Raw genomic sequence first — 18,258 nt, 5'->3', positions numbered from 1 at the left:
CATTCTACGCCAAGCCCTGCCACAGAGATCTTAGCTGATTCAGTACAATCATACACTTTTCACGTGGGACAATGGAACACCCGTATTGCATTTCCACAAATCTATTTTTTTTCAATTATTATAACATATTTAAAGTTATTTAAAATAGTTCATTTTAAAAGAAATGAAGAAATAAAATAATTTTTAAAACTATCAGAATGATTCTACTTTTTCAGTGACTTTTTGGAGAAGGCTGCAATGTGATTCCCAGTTTCCATTTGCCATGGCATAAAAGCGATCCTATAAATATATTTCCTAGAAACAAATTTTTTAGACTCTTCAAAGCGTATCTCTGAAGTGAGTGAATTAAATCATACTTCATGTGTGTGAATTAAATACTACTCCAAGTCACTCAGAAATTAATTAAAATTACCCTATTATGATAATAGCACACTGGATAGGCCAAGACATGCGATGTAACCATGTGTGTTATTTCCCAAAGTTCTGAAGATGCTCACCTGATGAGTAAAAGCTTGTGAAAGATATCAAGTGAATCACTATATCCATCAGGTATCATCTCTTCCTCAGGAGCATCTTTATCAAACCAGCTTTTCCATTGCTTCTCATTAGAGGATACCTAAATTTATGACATTAAGATACATATAAATATATTTCAGCCATAGCAAAATCCCATTGTAAATGCGCATTTTGATGAGAGTCTGTTATTATATTAGGATAATGTTACAAATAACATTAAAAGTCTACAGCATTTAAGACATATGCCATGCGAATTGCTATTAAGATATTTAAAACAGAAATTCTAGTATTAAGATGTCAGCTCTTAAGCTAACCAATTATGCATTGATTCACCTCCTGAACACATGCAGCTCCTTAGAGAAAAAGCAGTAATTAGCAGAAAGATTCTATACTACAAGGGGATCATACAGTGATTAACTCATTACTTCTGATCACAAGGCACTAAGAGGAACAGAAAAATCTGTCCCAGTGCAGACCAGCCAGCCAAAGAGTCACAAATGAAAAATAACAGAGTCTAGTATGTTTTTCATTTGTGAAAGAATAAATCTGACTACAAATATGATCATTATTCAGGCACCTTACAAAAGCAAGGATCTAACAGGACAAGGGCGTTGGTGGTCAGAACAGAGTGAAAATTGCTATGCAATTGAGCCTCTAATTTAGTGACTGAGAAGAGTCAGCTACCACAAAGTTCTCAGATCACTGGAAAGAGAACAAGGAGTACACTGATACCATCTCTTCTGAAATATAGTTCCATATGCCTGTTATAATCCGAGGAGCTCTGTCCAGTTGACTGACTTGGTTTCAGATAATAGTTTCAGAACAACCTACACCAATCATGGATTTGGAGAGGAGTGAGAAATGAACATATAGGGACATCTTCCAACCACATATTTGCTATAATGAAATTCAGAGAGACCAATGAACACCAAATATCCCTTTCTGAACTATAATCCATGTCTGAGAAAAACAACCTTATAAGCAAATAGCTCAGTTCTACATCAACAGTCATCAACCTAAGCACATGCTAGAAGTGTATTCAGAAGAGGTACCTTTTCAAAGCTAGGCCACAGCCAGAGATAGATTGCTGAGCTAAAGGGACTTTAGTTGGCTCAGTAAAATCATTAAGCTTTCATTACGTATTTCTTTGTACCACCTCTCAACCACAAGTGGAAGTAGTACCAGCATGAAAACGAACAGGGTCATCTAAACGTTTAAAGAGGGATATGTCTTTATTAGGTTAAATTAGGCATCTGGGACTGGAGGACTTTCAGAGGACAAAAAAAATTGTAACTGGCAAGAAAAAAAAAGAGAAACATGGGCAATGTCTTGAGAACTGAGCATACCATTTTCAAGCTTTCTTTTTCTTACTTTAAATAATTTTCGGTTTGTTTCTAAGTAAATAATGATCCATTAGTATTTAATATGATGATCCAAATAGAAAAGCATATCTAATGGATGCAGATAAGTATTTAAAAGATGTTATCTCCATATATGCATTTTTAATTAATATCTTTCATCTCTATGTATTATTAAATCCTCTAATTGTCACATTTCAACTTGCAAATACATGGAAATTTTAAGTTAGTGCTAAAAGATTAGTTAAAAAGGAGGTCTTTCGGGGGTAACATGGTCACCTGTGTATTTTGTTCGCACCAATTTTAGAAAAGTGCTGTAACAGAACCATTACAATTTACAAATTAAAAAGAAAATACATAATTCATAACCCCACAGCTAAATTGAAACAGTATTAGCTCAATTTAAACAGTGTTAGCAAGTGTGATGTGGCATGCATTTTGGGTTCTGGTGCCCTAATCCATGTGAAGACCGAACTAAAATTCATCCAACTTTCTCCTGACTCAATATCCTGTTTTGCTAAGTCCACAAACTAAAACCTGGAAGAAATCAGCTGGTATGTATTCAGATCTTGCCTTGATGCAGAGTTAAGAAACAGCCATGACCACTTCCAGGTGCAAAAATTAGAGAAAATCTCTGCTACCCTTCAGGGCACTAAATGCCATCACAAAATGAACTTGGATGACCAGTTCTGTAACAGCAAGAAGAACTTAATGTCCTGGCTATCAACCTGAATAGCAAGGAGTGCTTAGGAGGTACAGAAAGATAAATGCTTAGGGAGTGTTTTAACTAAACTAAGAAAGAGAAATTTACTAAAGTAAACATGTCACAAGATTATGTGCATATAAGTTCATATATGTATCAATAAATAGTATATTTAAACTAGCTCATCATATCTGAATAACAAGTTCACCTTAGAATGGAAATGAGTATTGGAAAACAAGCAGCAAACAATTTATTAGTAAAATCTACCAGATTCAAGATATAAAGAATTGTAACTTAAAACCCGACACCCACAGATTAACTTTCTGAGCCTTTTTGATACCTCTACTTTTTAATTATTTCTCCTTATTTCTGTCTCTCTTTCAATACTTCCTTTTTTACCAGTTCTTTGCTCCTGTTCTCTTCTTTTTTTTACCTCAATGACTATAATACAAAATACAATAAAACATACAAAAAACCCAGAGCAAATAAATATACCTCCATTCATGCTACCTAGATGTTCACTTCTATGCTTTCATGCTGTATTCTCTGGCCTTGTTCTTAACTACATCTCTTGTGCACTCCAAATGTAAAACATAGGAACACAGTTACGATTAGGAAACTGGTTATTAACATTAAAAAGACAATTAGTAGATATCACCTGATCCAAAATTTCTGCAAACTGTGGGAGTTTGCTCAATTCCACTAGGTTTAGCCACGTCATGTCAAGAATCCAGTGGAATGGTTTGGGTGGGCAAGCCTGTAGATCCAGTGCTGCACCTCCTGTAGATACAAACACTTTGATGAAATACACAAGGCATTCCAGGGGTCAAGATATATTTGGTATTTCTTTCTAAATTATGTTTTCTGGCCCATGCCATTTTCACTGGGATGCTAACTGCACTCCTGTGTACTCTGCATTTATTTCATAAGATCATAATTTAGTGTGGAAGGGACCTCAGGAGGTCTGTAGTCCAATCTGTTCAAAGCAGGGTCAGCTGAGATAAAATCAGGTCTATATCCTGTCTGATCTTAAAAACCTCCAAGGATGGAAACTGTATAACAATGAGTTCTAATGTTTGTTTGTTATCATAATGAAAAAAAACCACAAACCCTGACCCTTACATCCATCTCTGAATCTCTCTTTGTTTTTCCAGTTTATTTCTGTTGTCTCTCATCTTCTTGTGCACCATTAAAGAGCCAGGCTCTGTATTCTTAATGGCCTTCTCATAGGTGATGAAAGACTACTATTGAGTCTCCCCTAAGTCTTATGTTTGACAAGCTGAACAAGCCCAGTTCTCTCAGCCCCTCATCTAAGATCATGTGGTCTATGTGGTTTGTTGTTAAAAGTTCATAAAACGATACTGATTATATTTGAAGTATTGGAAATTCTTAATAATCTTGTTTCCTTTTCATATGTTCACAACAAGAAAAGAAAGAAACTCTGGACTGATGGAATGAGTCAATCCTAGACAGCCTATCAAGCACAAACAATTTTAAATAGCATATATAATGGCTATCTGGCCTTATATAATACATGTTTAATGTCCACTGATATGCAATTGAAGAGGAAACTCAAAGGAGCACCTCTGCAAAAAAGATTGCAATCCAATTTTAAGCAAATTAACTTTTAACTTTTTTTTATAATTAACTTTTTATCACAATTTTCTTCTTGTTGCAGTTGCCTCTTCCCAATCCTCCACAAATCAATTAATGTCACTTCTTGGGAAAACTAGAGGGTGTTATTCAGTGGTCTCCACAACTAAGATCATTTATTCATGTAGGTCACTGTTATAATGAATATTGACTTTACAGGTAAAGAGTTAATTCTTTGAGATGTTCTCCTGAGTGCTTCAAGGATGCAAGAATTTTATTTTTCTATCAGTGCTGATTTTCACAAAACAGAATCTCTGCTCTAGCTACCTGAGCATCCTTAAGTAGGAACACAAGAATCACTTTGCTGAATCTGGACATTAGTACGCCGAGAACAATTAACATCAAAAGTGAGCAAAAAGTTCCAGTGAGTGGGCAGTAAACAGACCTTAGGGAAGCTTTTGCTTTGGGAAAAATTTTAAACCTTAATTTTTTGAGGCAGACTTATTCAATTAAGAATGAGAATTACAAAAGTGTAAATAATGTGTTTCTCATTGTAATAGAATCATAGAATCACTGATAATCTTGTTATTAATATAAATCCCTATCTTTTTGATAAATCCTGCTGAGTTCTTATGGTTAGTAACTTGTTATGTTAATGAGTTAAATATGCAATGCCTCTCCTTTCATTAGTTTTTATTTTGTCATTCATAGGCATATGTAAAAAGTTCCAGCATCCAGAATAATACATGCAATACTTTCCTATCTAGCTAAACAAAGAAAAAACTGTATCACTTCCTGGACTTTACATGCATCTGTTCTGGCAACTTAAAAGATAGCTTTATTCAACAGTGAAGCAAAGGAGCAAGAAGTTACCTAATTTATAAAAATAAGGATACACAGATAATACAAAAGTATATAATTATTAAACAAATTGATGGAGAGAAGCAGAACTATAATCTTAATCTCAGGATAGAGCACAGCATGGTTAAATGGTGGAGAAAGAGATGGGCATCTAACTTCACTGGACCACAGCAGGGATAAGGACAGAGGTAGTTCCCACAGAACTATTGGTAGAAACCATGGAGCCAAAAAAATTATACTTACCCTTAATGAATGTACGAAACTCTTTGGTTTTCACATATTCTCTCTCAAGATCAATTTTTAATGTCATTAAAAGGGTAAAGAGGAATTTGTGATTTTTGTACAAGCCTCTAACAGAATATGAGTGAATTTCAAAGGTAAGATACTCAATAATATTTGAGACTCTTTTCTGAGGTACAGGAGACTTCCCAGATCTGAATAATGGGAACAAAGCAAAAACAAAGCATGTTAATAACAGCAAATACATTGAAAGACAAATATTTGGATTGTAGAAAAATCTGTGCCTTCCTACTTGGCCATGGATCGATCAAATAACTTCAAGAACTGAGCCAGTGAAGTTTGATACATATTATTGACCATGCTCATTGCTGTAATAAGAAAATAAAGAATGCTTCCGCGTGTAGCAGCAGGTCGATATTCCTCCTGAGCAGTGTTAATCTTCACTTCAGTTTCTGCTGCCACAGCCAACTTTTCAGCTACTTCAGCAGCTGTTAGCTTAGTTGTTTGCAGAACACCAATCAATGATTCATCATCTACTGGTGAACCTAAAAAGTAAAATATTTTATGTTTAAGGCATTCTAATAACTTCATATATGTAAAAATCAAAAGGCTAAATTACACGAATTATTTATAATAAATGGAAATTATTTACTGAATTGCAGAAAGCTTTTAAAATGGAGACCAAACAGGATATGTAATACTAAAACTATTTTTATATTCAACACTCTAAACAAATGCATTCTGCCTACGTCAATATGAATGTATCTATACCAGCTTTGCAGCATGTATTGGAGAAGTCAGCCTTCTTATGCACATAACATACGTTCATACACAGTACTTCGATTATTTTAAAGTCTATTGATTGGTACACACAAAGTCAAAAAGACTTAGGGTCCTAACGGCAATGGTCACACAACAGTATTCATGCATCTCAGGTACTTAATGATTGATTTGCTAGAAGGCACCACCTTCTGTTTCCACCATAGAGATAGTAATTGATCATGTGCAGGTTCCTAATACACTACAAAAGACTTTGAACACCATTTTAACTAGCCCATTTTACCTTGCATTTTCAATGGGTTAAGGATTTGCCCATGATCAGATACTTTTATCTCATTTGAGGGGCAAAAAGCTCTCAAGAACTGGATTTCTTTCATAAAACTTGTTTAGGTGTTAAAAATACTTAGTGTCTACAGTTGTATACAGTGGAATTCTACAGTTCCAAATCCCTCATGCTCCAGTAAATCACTATACTTCAAATTTCTACCACTGGATATTCTCTTATTATATCTTAAATGCATAAATAAAATTCCACATGGAAAGGTTCTCATGTGAATAAGTTTAACCTGTCTAATCTCTTAATCTTTGATACAGAACCTTTGATTGCACTTAGTTTGTACAGAAGATTGTCTTCCAGTTCTTTCATCTTCCTCTTATTTGAAGTTACATCTTCCATGAGTGCAATTCGTTCTGCCTCTAGTTCCTATTATAAAAAAACAAGAAAATGCCATGACATTTTATGGTCTGTATCTATGAGTCATACTTAAAATTCAGTTGCTGATTTTTCAGGTTCATGAAATTTGATACAGGTGAAGAGTTAGATGCAGCCATGAAATGTGCATTTTACTTTTTAATTTTTCAGGTATCTAAAATGTATTTCTATAACATCTTTTTTTCTTTTTAAGCAGTCTTTAGTTAGCATCTTATGAAGTATCTTATCAATGCCAAATACTTGTACTTAAGTGTTCATGCTATGCTGACAGCCATATGCAGAAGATCCTTTAGATGTATTTTTGTTATTTGGAAATTTCTATACTGACTCTGAATAAAACTTTAGAAAATGATTGATGTATTTTTTCCATTCGAACATTTATTTTTCCCTACATACTAAAACCAGTTAAATAATTAAAAACCAAAAAAAACCAAACCAACAAACCATCACCATGGTTTGTGTGTACCATTAGGTTACCTGTTTTTCAGTAAGGACTACTCTTCTGAGCAATTGATTCTCAAGTCCTTTTATTGTAACAGTAAAATCAATAATTGATGTTTTTGCATTAATTTCAGGTGTGAAAGCAGGATTGGGTAGCTTTGTAGTAATGTACAGTCTAAATGAATTCATAATATCTACTTCCTTGTTACCAATTTTCACCTGTGGAGTAAGTTAGAATAGTATTAAGCAGAGGAAAATGAGGTTTATTTGACTCAATAATATTGATCAGAAAAAAAAAAAAAGTGTTATTTGAAATGCCAAAGAGAGGAGATGCATTTCACGATTCAAATTTGTCATGAAAATAACAATCAATGACCTAAGGTAAAGTTAGGGTACATTACAAAAGTAGCATTCCCCTCCAGATAAACATAGGGATAATATCCACTGTGGGTTCTCGTTCATGTCTTCAGAGCTATTTGGTTTAGGTTTTGTGCTTCTAATCACACCTCAAAGGAAGATGGCAAAAACTATGCATGTTTGGAGAAATAATTGTTCTGGTGTGTTCACAAAAAAAAAGAAAATTCTCTCCAACTATGGAACATAAATTGTTAGAAATTATTTTTATACTTATTAAGACTAAGCAGATCTTAAACAATCTTTCTAAAGGAACTATGAATTTATTCAGTTTTCCACAGATTTTTTTTTTATAGAAGTTAAAATATCCTAAATCAGCAGTCTAACTTGAAATCTGCATGTGCATAAGGAAATCTGATCACTGTGTATGAGTCTCCAAGGCCATTTCAAATACCAGGCTTAAGAAGAAACAGGACCAAACGACTCCCTTGTTTGCTCTGACATTCAAAATAAAACTACTCTACAAAAATAGTAATTATTTTATTTTCAATATCATCAACAATCTGGTCTCCCATGTCTCTCATATCCCAGCCAGTTAATTAAGGTTATTTGAGAAAAATACATACAGAAATATACAGCATGTGCAGTCATTTTATTTCAGGATGTTTGAAGGAGAGGTGTTTTTAAATTTAGGAGCGATTTCTTTATCTAATGAAGGTGAGAAAGACTCATGTTTTCTCAAGACTGTGAATATACTTAATATTATTAATAAAACTTTGTGCTTTTTGGCTTGTTCCATCAGAAAACAGCTCTATTTCAAAGTAAAGATTCTGCAGCTGCTACAGTCAGTGCTCCACACTAGGAAAAGAGAGATACTTTCAATTCTTTTAATTCTTTTAAACTGTGTAAAATGAAATTGCTCAAAAATCAATAGAAAGTATTGTAAGCATTTAACGTGATAAATGTAACTCATTCCAGTTTGGAATCTTTAGTAGCAAATTCAGCAGTTAAATTCAATTTTAGACTCATGAACTTACTACTCAGCTGGGGTTCTCTCTCGTATATTTAGTTACTTCAGTTTGATTCTTCAGACTACCCTACTGAATATAAAATTTACCTGATTCATCAGAGGTTTGGACAAAAGGATGAAATATCATTCATAACAAAGCAAACTACTTGTTTCAAGTCTTTTTTTATTTTTTTTTAATTACTAACCTTAAAAGAAGTTCCAGACTTCATGAAATTCTTTTCTAATATATTATCAAGGACTGGATCCAACTCTTCACCTATATTTTCAATCACAAGTGATCGTCCGAGTGAAACACTTTCTTCTAGGTGTGTACGGAAATACTTGTCATTCAAAGTTGTTACCTCAAAAGTAAATTATAAATTTGTGTAAGGACAAAAATTTGTCTTTGAAGTCTTACATGAAAACCACAGATATAACAATTAAAACTTTTTTCATTGTTTTTGATGGTTGCATTTCAAATGAAGTAATAAACATTGACCATGCAGCGGTTTATGCAGAAATACTTCTTGCATATACAATGCAAGAACCATACCAATGCAAGTACCATAAACAGGCAAATTAAAAGATTGGCTGTAACAGAATCTAAGAAACTTAATTATGAGAGTAATAATGTATCAATTATTGGTATTCATTGGGAACTGAAGGTGTTACATATATTTTTGAAAACACAGACACCCAACTTTCAGTTTTCTGTTCTATGTCCTGAGGACTAAGTTTTCTAAATTTAGCTTTGAAGTTCTGAGAAATTCTTTCTGAAAACCTGAATTCAGTGTAACAAATTAATTGCTGTTACAATATTATGAACCCAGAGGTTAGAAATATCATTCAAAGGAATACATAATGTATAAAATCATAAAAAACATGTAAGTAAATAAAACAATTAGTTTTGGTTTGCTTCCTAGATTTTGACTTTCAGAAAGTTCCTATATTATTTTCCAGATTCTCTCTGCAGGTATAAAATAGGGCCATTCTACTGGAAAAACAGCTTTGCAGAGCAGGCTCTTGGGGTCCTGGTGGACAAGATGAGCATGGGCTAGCAATCTGCCTTTGCAGCAAAGGCCTACAGCATTCTGGGCTGCATCAGGAGAAACATTACCAGGATGTTGAGGAGGGCAATTTTTCCCCTCTGCTCAGTACTGGAGATGCATATTTTGATTCCTCTACCTATTTCTGGGCTCCCCAGTGTAAGAAAGGCACTGAGGTGAGTCCAGCAAAGGACCACCAAGATTATTAAGGGATTGGAGCACTTGACATATGAGGAAAGATGAGACCTGGGATTATTTAGCCTCAAGAAGATTTACAAGGGTATTTACCTATGTACATAAATATCTGGTGAGTGAGAATGAACAACAGGGAGGCAAGCCCCTCTTGGTGGCACACAGTAACAGACCAAGACACAATGGGCACCATTTGAAATATAGATAATTCAATTTAAACATAAGAAAAAAATTCACACAACTTTATTGTGATGGTGGTTGAACACTGCTGGGGGCAGCTGACCAGAGAGGTGGTGAAGTGTCCATCCCTGGAGGTATTCAAAACCTGAATGGACACAGTCCTGGGCAACCTGCTTTAGTGGATCCTGCTCTGAGCAGGGATGCTGCACTAGATCTACAGACATCCTTTTCAACCTCAACTTTTCTGTGGTTCTGACAGTTTGTTTTATTAATGGTAGAATGATAAGCAAGAACTTCACATTCACTTTACTCTGATCTTCAAAATCTAGAAATCCTAAAGTGCTGAAAATTTCTAGAAATTCTCGAGAACATATGAGATTTTGCAGGGTTTTAAAATGTAGGTTCCTTTTTACATGCTACTTCATTTGTGAAAAAATCTTTTGTGATGCAAATTACAGGCGTCATGTGAATATCTTTGCATTATATTTCATGAGCAGATATTTAACCTCATTGGCTTAAGCTATAAAAGAGCTATTAAAATTGCAGTAACATCAGGATACATGAATTTGTCTTAGATCTCATTTCAACTGGTTGTCTTCAATTTACTTTTGTAGCAATAACTTCATGTATGAATTCCACCTGGAGTTCTAACTTCTGGACTGCATCAGTTTAAGCACTTTGCCCACATTTTCAAAGTTATCCTGCCTTTGTCTGTAATCTTACTAATAGTTGCCCAGTTCAATCTCAAAAAATAATTTCATATTACACTCTTATGCTATACTTTTCACTACATTGCTCTTTATGGATAGAGAACATGCCAATTTTGAACATAAGGCTACCTCCTTCTCTTTCATACTTGGTAGTTTTCATACCAGTATTCCAACATTTACAATTATATAATCCTTTCCTAGTCCTTAAATGGGATTCAAAGACTCATGTCAAGTTCCCTGCTGATGCATCCACATTGTTGTCAATTCACATACAAGCTAAAGTTCTCAGGTATGTATGTATGATAGCTACATTGACTCAGAAGCAGAGACAACCTAAAGCAACAATGTTTGAAGGAATACAAACTAGCACATTTTTACTTTAAAACACTGCTCACCAGTAAGTCATTATCCTCTTCTTTCTTTTTAATCCATGCTTTTCCTTGAGACTGTGGGTCTACCAAAAGTGGGTATCTAGCTGATTTAGTGACAATGATACCATTCTGAATTGAGAAATCATCTCCAGGCAGCCCTTGAAGATTCCACTCAGTAATCTGAAGAATACAAAATGAAACAACAAAAAAAGTGAGTAGTTTGGAATAAAATCTCACTGCATTATCCTTCAATTATGACTGTTCTAAGAAATAATGGGAACATCAAGCCCAAAGGGATGCATTCCTGAACCTCCTGAAAAACGATTAACGCAGATGGAAAAATATTTCCAGGATTTTATTTTTATTGATGTATTTAATGATAAAAATACATATTTTAAAAGCGTAAGAAAGCCAAAAGGCATGTGGACAGCCAAATTAAAAATTGTGATCAATTAAGAGAAAACCAGGCTAAAACAGCTTTTGGGGTTTAATATTTACTGAAGGACACTGGCATCGTTCTCTGTTTGATTTCTCCTTCATTCATGTTGAATGAAAAGACTTTATGCATTCTTTTTAAAATGTATTTTTATATGAAATTTATTTTTGAAACCAGACTCAGATAACATTGACAGAACCTAAAAAAAGCTAATAACCAAACCCACTGTTTTGCACATATCTATGGGTACTTGAAAGTGCATTATCATGCCAGCATTTGTCTAATTGTATGTCACTTGTTTATAACATGTAACATTTTTATGTATCTGAACATTGCTCAGCACTCAGATCTTTAGTGGAAATTGCCAAGAACATTAGGAAACCACAGAACTACACTGCACAGCAATACTGGGGATTATAGATCCTTTCTAAGCAAGCATAATGCTAGCTAATAGTCACAGAATATATTAATTGACATTGAAATGAAACCCATCCATCACCAAGAACTTACTGTTGGCGGATCTACCAGCATAGAAATCAGGTTCAAATTTTCAGTAAAGGGGATTTTATGGGCTCTCATCTCAGTTTCCCATAAATCTTTACGCAAAAAGTCCCTGAAGTTTTGATTAAAAGGTCCACAGTATGAAAGAAAACTTGTGCAGAGCAGTACATCTCCCACAAGCCTAGAAAACAAATAAAATAATAATTAAAAGGTGATATAGAATTTCAATTTCTATAGATTTAGACAATCAGCTTTTGAAACACCAGATTTCTGTTCTGAGGACAATTCAAGGAGGGTCTTTGAGAACAACAAATAGTTTCTTTATGCTTTAAAAAAAATGTTTGTTTTTTTTTTTTTGGCAAAACTTAAGAGTTGTATAATATGAAAACATTATATCCAACCCTACAACATAATAAAGACCAGATGACTATTCCTTGTTTAATAACTGAAGGAAGAAATTGGTTTATTTCTTAAAAAATATGTCTGCAATACAATATTTATCGAAAGTTACAACCTTAATTCTCGGAATGAGCAGACCTCAATAGACATGTAAAATTTATGGAAACAGAAGCATTCCATAGAGGCCCAGTCTAAATTTTCAGGCTCTTTACCTCCATCAACCATTTTGACAGCGTTCCTATTTTCTAGACAACTAGAACCTCTAGCTATAACACTGCTCAACATGTCATTTGGATAGCAACACAATGGAGACTTTCAAGTTTCCAAGATAGAAGTTACTGTCTGATCTCCAGGGCTTCTTTTACTTAAATATGTCATAACTAAAATCAGACTATCCAGTATTAAGCTAGGAGTTCTTCCTTTTTCCTTCCCAGAGTTAGGCTTAGATAATCTCTACCTCCTGCCTATCTGAAGTTTTCACTTTGCTGGGTAACACTGGAACAAGACACAGCATTAAGAGGGACAGGAAAAGCTGTAATAGAGGCATGTAGCTGCACTGGAAATAATCCCTTTGGAAATAAATCCCCAAAGCAAAAGTATTGGTGTGAACTTAAATACAAGCAACACTCAGGTATTCACTTATGTGAAGGAAATCCACATTTCAGGATACTTCATTTAATTGTCTAACTATATAAATATCTCCAGCAGGAAAAAGTACAACTTCTAAGGCTGCTAAATTGCTTATGAACTATTCAGGTTTTATACATAATTAGTGTTGTTTTAATTGGGATTTTGGTATTTTGTGAGGTTGTTTGTTGTTTTGGGTTTGTAGGTTTGTTGTTGTTTTCTCTGATGAATTTCATACCTGTTAATCTGAGATTTAAATTCTTTACTTTGCTGAGTCCACCTAACTCTCTCTTCGCTTAGTCCATCTATAAGTGTAGAGGCTGCTTGCATCTTTCTTCTACATGTTTCTGCATCATTCAGTAAGTCCTAAGATTGGAAAAATGTCTTACATAATTTAATAATAGAATGAAAAAAACTAAAGAGTTATTTTAGATATTTTTAAATTCTATTGTAGTTATTGTGACTATTCTATTTATTTGAAAATTGCTCTTGAAAACTCTAGGTGCACCTATTGTCTAACATGTTCCTATTCACAAAAAAAGAAAGAAATATGAGGGAACATCTTTTTATACCTGAACCTGATCCATGTCATTCAAGGTAGCAGGTCCTAAATGTGTGTTTGTATCAATTCATGAATACATAACATCATTGTATGGAAACATTTTTCACAAAACTAGAAAACTGATCTCACCATTTTCTTTTTCATTGCTGCATCAAACTTTGCTTGCACTTTTCCCAATTCAGATTGTTTTTCTTCTAAAACCACCTGAGCCTCTGCTAACTCTGCATTAGCTACTTTCAGGCGGCCTTCCTGTTTTGCCAAGTTAGCCTGCAAAGATAAGAAATATTAGGACAATAATCATGCAAGATCTTAATAGCATTCGATGAATTATCTTAAGCCTGGTTAGCTGGGAATCATGAGACAATACGTAAAATAACTTTCATATTAATATTTACATTAATGTTTAAAATATTTAATCTGAATACTGTCACATACTGTAAATACTACTTTTTTATTAAAGAACAATGTAGTACTCAAGGTTCCTACAATATATTGTCAAATTTATTATTTAAAAATAATTACATTTGAAGAAACTGGTTAAAGAAGTCAGGTTTCTGATCTGTATGTACATATCAATTACCCTACAGGAAAAATCATTCTATATTCTTGCTTGATTATATGCTCTCTTATTTCTTTTTTATTTGCACATTCTGTAGCAACCAACAAGAACATCACCATGATTTTGGTCCTTTATTAGCTAACAATATAGTTTTTACCCACTACAAAATCATGGTCCTAAACTAGTGAATCTTCGTATTGCTCCTAAACTGACATTTGTGCTGAACACAGGAAATGATTTTTTATTTTTTTTTTAAATAATCTACTTGTATTACTGTTACTTTCGTAAGTAGCAGTTCTACCAGTGGAAAAAAAAAATGTGGAGGAGATTTGGAAGCACCATTCAGACGTTTTTCCTTTTTTTGACGTTTTTCCTTCTTTTTCTTTCTTTCTTTTGTAAACTGTGCTACGTGTAGGAATTAAATACTTCGTTGAGTATCCAAAAAGCAACAGTCAATGCCTTTGAGATCCTAAATTATTTTTACATCTAATTTTTTAATTTAAATGTTCACAAACATTAAAAAGGAACACCCACAGTAAGTTAAAAATGAGTCTTAAAAATGTTTTACCCAGTTTGGTTCACACTATTGCAACATGATTTCTTTACTGAAGTGAGCCCTCAATTTCTCCATAATGCCAGTATTTGGGCAAGATATTAATCCTTTACTTCCACAAAGTTATCATGTGAAAACAAAGAAGGTTAAACAACTGCAAACCTGTGTTTGCAAGACTGTTTAGAGAGGCAGTAAAGATCCTGGTATAACTTTTTGAAAACAATTATAAGGTAGTTATAATAAATACAAAGACTGAAAACACCATCCACTGCATACAATAAACCAGAGAAAATATAATTTATGTCGACTAATTTTGTGTTTAGTGTTCTGTCTAGAATCAAGACAAGGATATGGGGGTTTCTGCTTTTATCATTCTTAGTAACTAAAGTCTACAGGCAATTATTTCTGAATAAAGTTATCTAAATACATTTTTAAGATCCTACTACTAAAGTAAATGGAATTGAATTACATAAAAAGAAAACACAAAGCAAGTGATAATGTATTACCTTAAGAGGTAAGACTTCTTTGTTAACAGCATAAAATCTTGTCATGGCTTGTGTCCAAGAGAGAAGTCCTGCCACATTACCACACACCTTTTTACCATGATCTAGTGTATAGTCTTCCATGTTAAAGTAAGGCTGGAGTAATTCTATTGTCTCTTCATTCATTGAATCCTTAGTAAACTGCTGTAGACTCTGCAAGAATTGGCCACTCATAAACTGCAAAAAACAATACAGGATATTTATAAGCTATTTGCACATTTTACGTTCAAAAGCTTGTTCATAGATGACTATGTTAAAAAATGTTCCTAAAATTCTTCTGAAGTAAGAGGTAATTCATACAGTTGATATTGTAAGTATGCTATTCAGTTGTAACTCCTACACGCCTGGAGTTTTAAGCAGTTACACTCCAATAACTAGGCTTGAAAGGTATTGACGTACTTTTCATCTTCCATATTCCCATGTTGTCATGTAAAAAGCACTTGAGAAGCAGCATTTCATAAAAGAAATTAGCTAAGATAAAGCCTCAGAGATACATTTCTATCTTACCTAAAGAATGTCAAGAAAACAGCTTATGCATATATGAAATGTGACCTAAATTCGTCTGGAAAGGGAAATTACTGGTTTTAAATTTTTTTTCTAAGAAATGTTTAACACATTAAAAGGAACTCATGGAGTAACTGCTTATCCCATTTTCATAATGTTGGTGGAAAATAAAGTTTTGATGATTTCTTAATTTCTGAAAAAGCTTAAATAAAAAGCATAAGCTCTATTCATATCCAAAAATACCTTACTTTTTGTTATTTGCATAACAAAAAATTAAGGTAATCCTATTGGCAAATTAATACACTAATAGATTTAGAACAGAATTTAAAGGCAGAATTTAAATGGCAGGAGGAGGTAGGAAAATAAGAGTATTCTGAGAGAAGATCAAAGTCCAGAAGGAAGAGATGGCTTGCCAACCAATAATTTTCAGCCAGAAATACTGAAATGCAGAACGGGAAAAGCTACTGTGTCTCAGTCAGTCAAATAATCTTTCAATCAAGGAGTCTGGGAGGATCAGGAAAGACTGTTTAGATGTGGACCTACAAGTTTGCAAAGAGGAAGAGGTCTTTTCCAGCATGCCTTTATCTCGTGTATGGTTAACAAGAATTGGTATTATTTATTTATTTGCCATCAGGTCATATGCCAGGACCAAGGACAAGGAAAATCTAAGGCCCCTACTCCAAAAGTCTCTAAACAATTTACCTACTACTTGCTATGAAATAAACTCTACTTATATACTATGCCTGTCTTAAAACCCTATGTTCGCCTTTTGCAGAATTCTATCCTGTTTCAAGTAAACAACATCATAAATTCTCTGATACTCAAGTTGTTATTTCTGATGTTTGAGAAACACTGAAAACTCTACTTACTTTTAATGATTCTCCCCATGATGGCTTGCAGCAAGGCTTTTCTGGATCCATGGTAACTGCATGTACTGGCTTTTGGAATAGTAGCAGACAACAGTCCATGACCCTCATAATTAGGTGAGGAGGCTTTGCAAGTTTTCTAACAGTAGCAATATCCGCTGGTTTGATGGTCTAGTTAAAGAAATGTAACAGAATCCTGCATCAATACCATTATTCTATTTTCCCATTTAGTAACTTGATTTTAATGTTTGTCTGTTGTACTTTTCTCTCAGGTAAGTTTGTACTAAGTGCATACAAAAAAGTGACTAATGGGGCTTTAATAAATGGCATAGTTTCATGAAATATAATAATTTTAATAAATATCTCTTAGATAAGAATATTTTCCCAATTTTAAAGACATCACTCAAAAATCAAATTTAAATACATAGAACAGCAGCATTAACTCAATGAAGATAATTGCACAGGAATTAATTAAAAGCAGTTTTCTTGGTAAAATACTATTTTGGATATTTAAGGCTTCAGTGTCATTATTTACTCTAAGATGGTTTTGTTGGATTTTAATTTATTATAGGGATGAGGTACTACTGCTTCATTTTCTAGCAGCATCACTAACATTTTGCTTAGCTTAATAACCAATGTAAGAGTTATAAATTATTGCAAACTTCAAAACTAACGTATTAATTTGTGCCTACAAAACACATGCATGCCACTAATTGTCTAGAAGAAGTGGTTACACCACAGGATAATGTGTGAGTCCATATATTTTATAAACTAATTTTGTGACTATTTTCAGAAGTTTCATTTATCTTATCTAAATGTGTCCTGGGTTTAGCAGTAGCAGTCAATTTTTCTCCTTCTTAGTAGCTGGTTTTGACTTTCAGCCTGGGAACAGAGCTAATAACAATGATGTTTACTCTGACCAAGGACTTTGTGAGTCTCATGGTCTGCCAGGAAGGAGGGGAGGTCGGGAGGAAACAGAGACAGGACACCTGACCCAAACTAACCAAAGGGGTATTCCATACCACAGCACAACATGCCTGGGGAGGTAACTGGGAGTTACCTGGAAGGGCACTCTCTTCTTGGTCGGGCTCGTTTCGGCGGGTGGTATCATATTCTCTTCCTTTGTTATTTCCCTTATTATTATTACTGGTGGTAGCAGCAGTGGTTTGTGTTATACCTTAGTTACTGGACTGTTCTTACCTCAACCCATGGGAGTTACACTCTTTCCATTCTCCTCCCCATCCCTCTGGAAGCCAAGGGGGGGTGGGAGGGGGGAAGGAAAGAAAGAGGCGGGGCGTAGAAACTGTGTGGCTGACTGGGTTTAAATCACAATAAAATGTCAGTGTAAGAGCAAACAATGCTTCTTTTCTGGTCTTCTCCACTCAATATTTATTTCTTGTCACATAAATTCTAGAAAGTTGACATAAAGTATTAAAAATGTAATATATCACTGATTTCTGATTCCAGATTTTTTTCCTTTACTTTTTAATTGCTCAGAGCAGAATAATGAAATTATGTAGAATACAGCAATGCCTCCAAATTTCTTAACTCTGATTCTGATTGCCCTGAATCCCTTTTGTTTCCTGTTTCTTTCCAAATTAAACATTTTTTTGCTGAAGGAAGAGATATCCTCTTAGTCATCT

At 34.0% G+C, this 18,258-nt stretch overlaps 1 protein-coding gene across 1 annotated transcript in view; it reads right to left on the bottom strand.

Annotated features, from left to right (window-relative positions):
* Nucleotides 1-18,258, bottom strand: part of DNAH8 (dynein axonemal heavy chain 8) — a 138,712-nt gene that overhangs the window by 19,169 nt on the left and 101,285 nt on the right. Inside the window, exons 68-80 of the mRNA XM_061365983.1 lie at nt 16,619-16,786; nt 15,210-15,422; nt 13,721-13,858; nt 13,268-13,395; nt 12,013-12,184; nt 11,091-11,246; nt 8,774-8,929; nt 7,241-7,423; nt 6,649-6,754; nt 5,564-5,816; nt 5,275-5,465; nt 3,236-3,357; nt 498-616 (exon numbers count right to left, since the gene is read on the bottom strand). Of these exons, the coding sequence (XP_061221967.1) occupies nt 498-616; nt 3,236-3,357; nt 5,275-5,465; nt 5,564-5,816; nt 6,649-6,754; nt 7,241-7,423; nt 8,774-8,929; nt 11,091-11,246; nt 12,013-12,184; nt 13,268-13,395; nt 13,721-13,858; nt 15,210-15,422; nt 16,619-16,786 (2,105 nt within the window). The remainder of the gene's footprint in view (nt 1-497; nt 617-3,235; nt 3,358-5,274; nt 5,466-5,563; nt 5,817-6,648; nt 6,755-7,240; nt 7,424-8,773; nt 8,930-11,090; nt 11,247-12,012; nt 12,185-13,267; nt 13,396-13,720; nt 13,859-15,209; nt 15,423-16,618; nt 16,787-18,258) is intronic.

This window comes from Neopsephotus bourkii, unplaced genomic scaffold, assembly GCF_033783945.1.
Source record: "Neopsephotus bourkii isolate Nb327-2 ecotype Australia unplaced genomic scaffold, CSIRO-AGI_Nbou_v1 NB_1292, whole genome shotgun sequence".
Taxonomy (NCBI): Eukaryota; Metazoa; Chordata; class Aves; order Psittaciformes; family Psittacidae; genus Neopsephotus; species Neopsephotus bourkii.
This window is presented reverse-complemented; position numbering and strand designations above follow the sequence as displayed.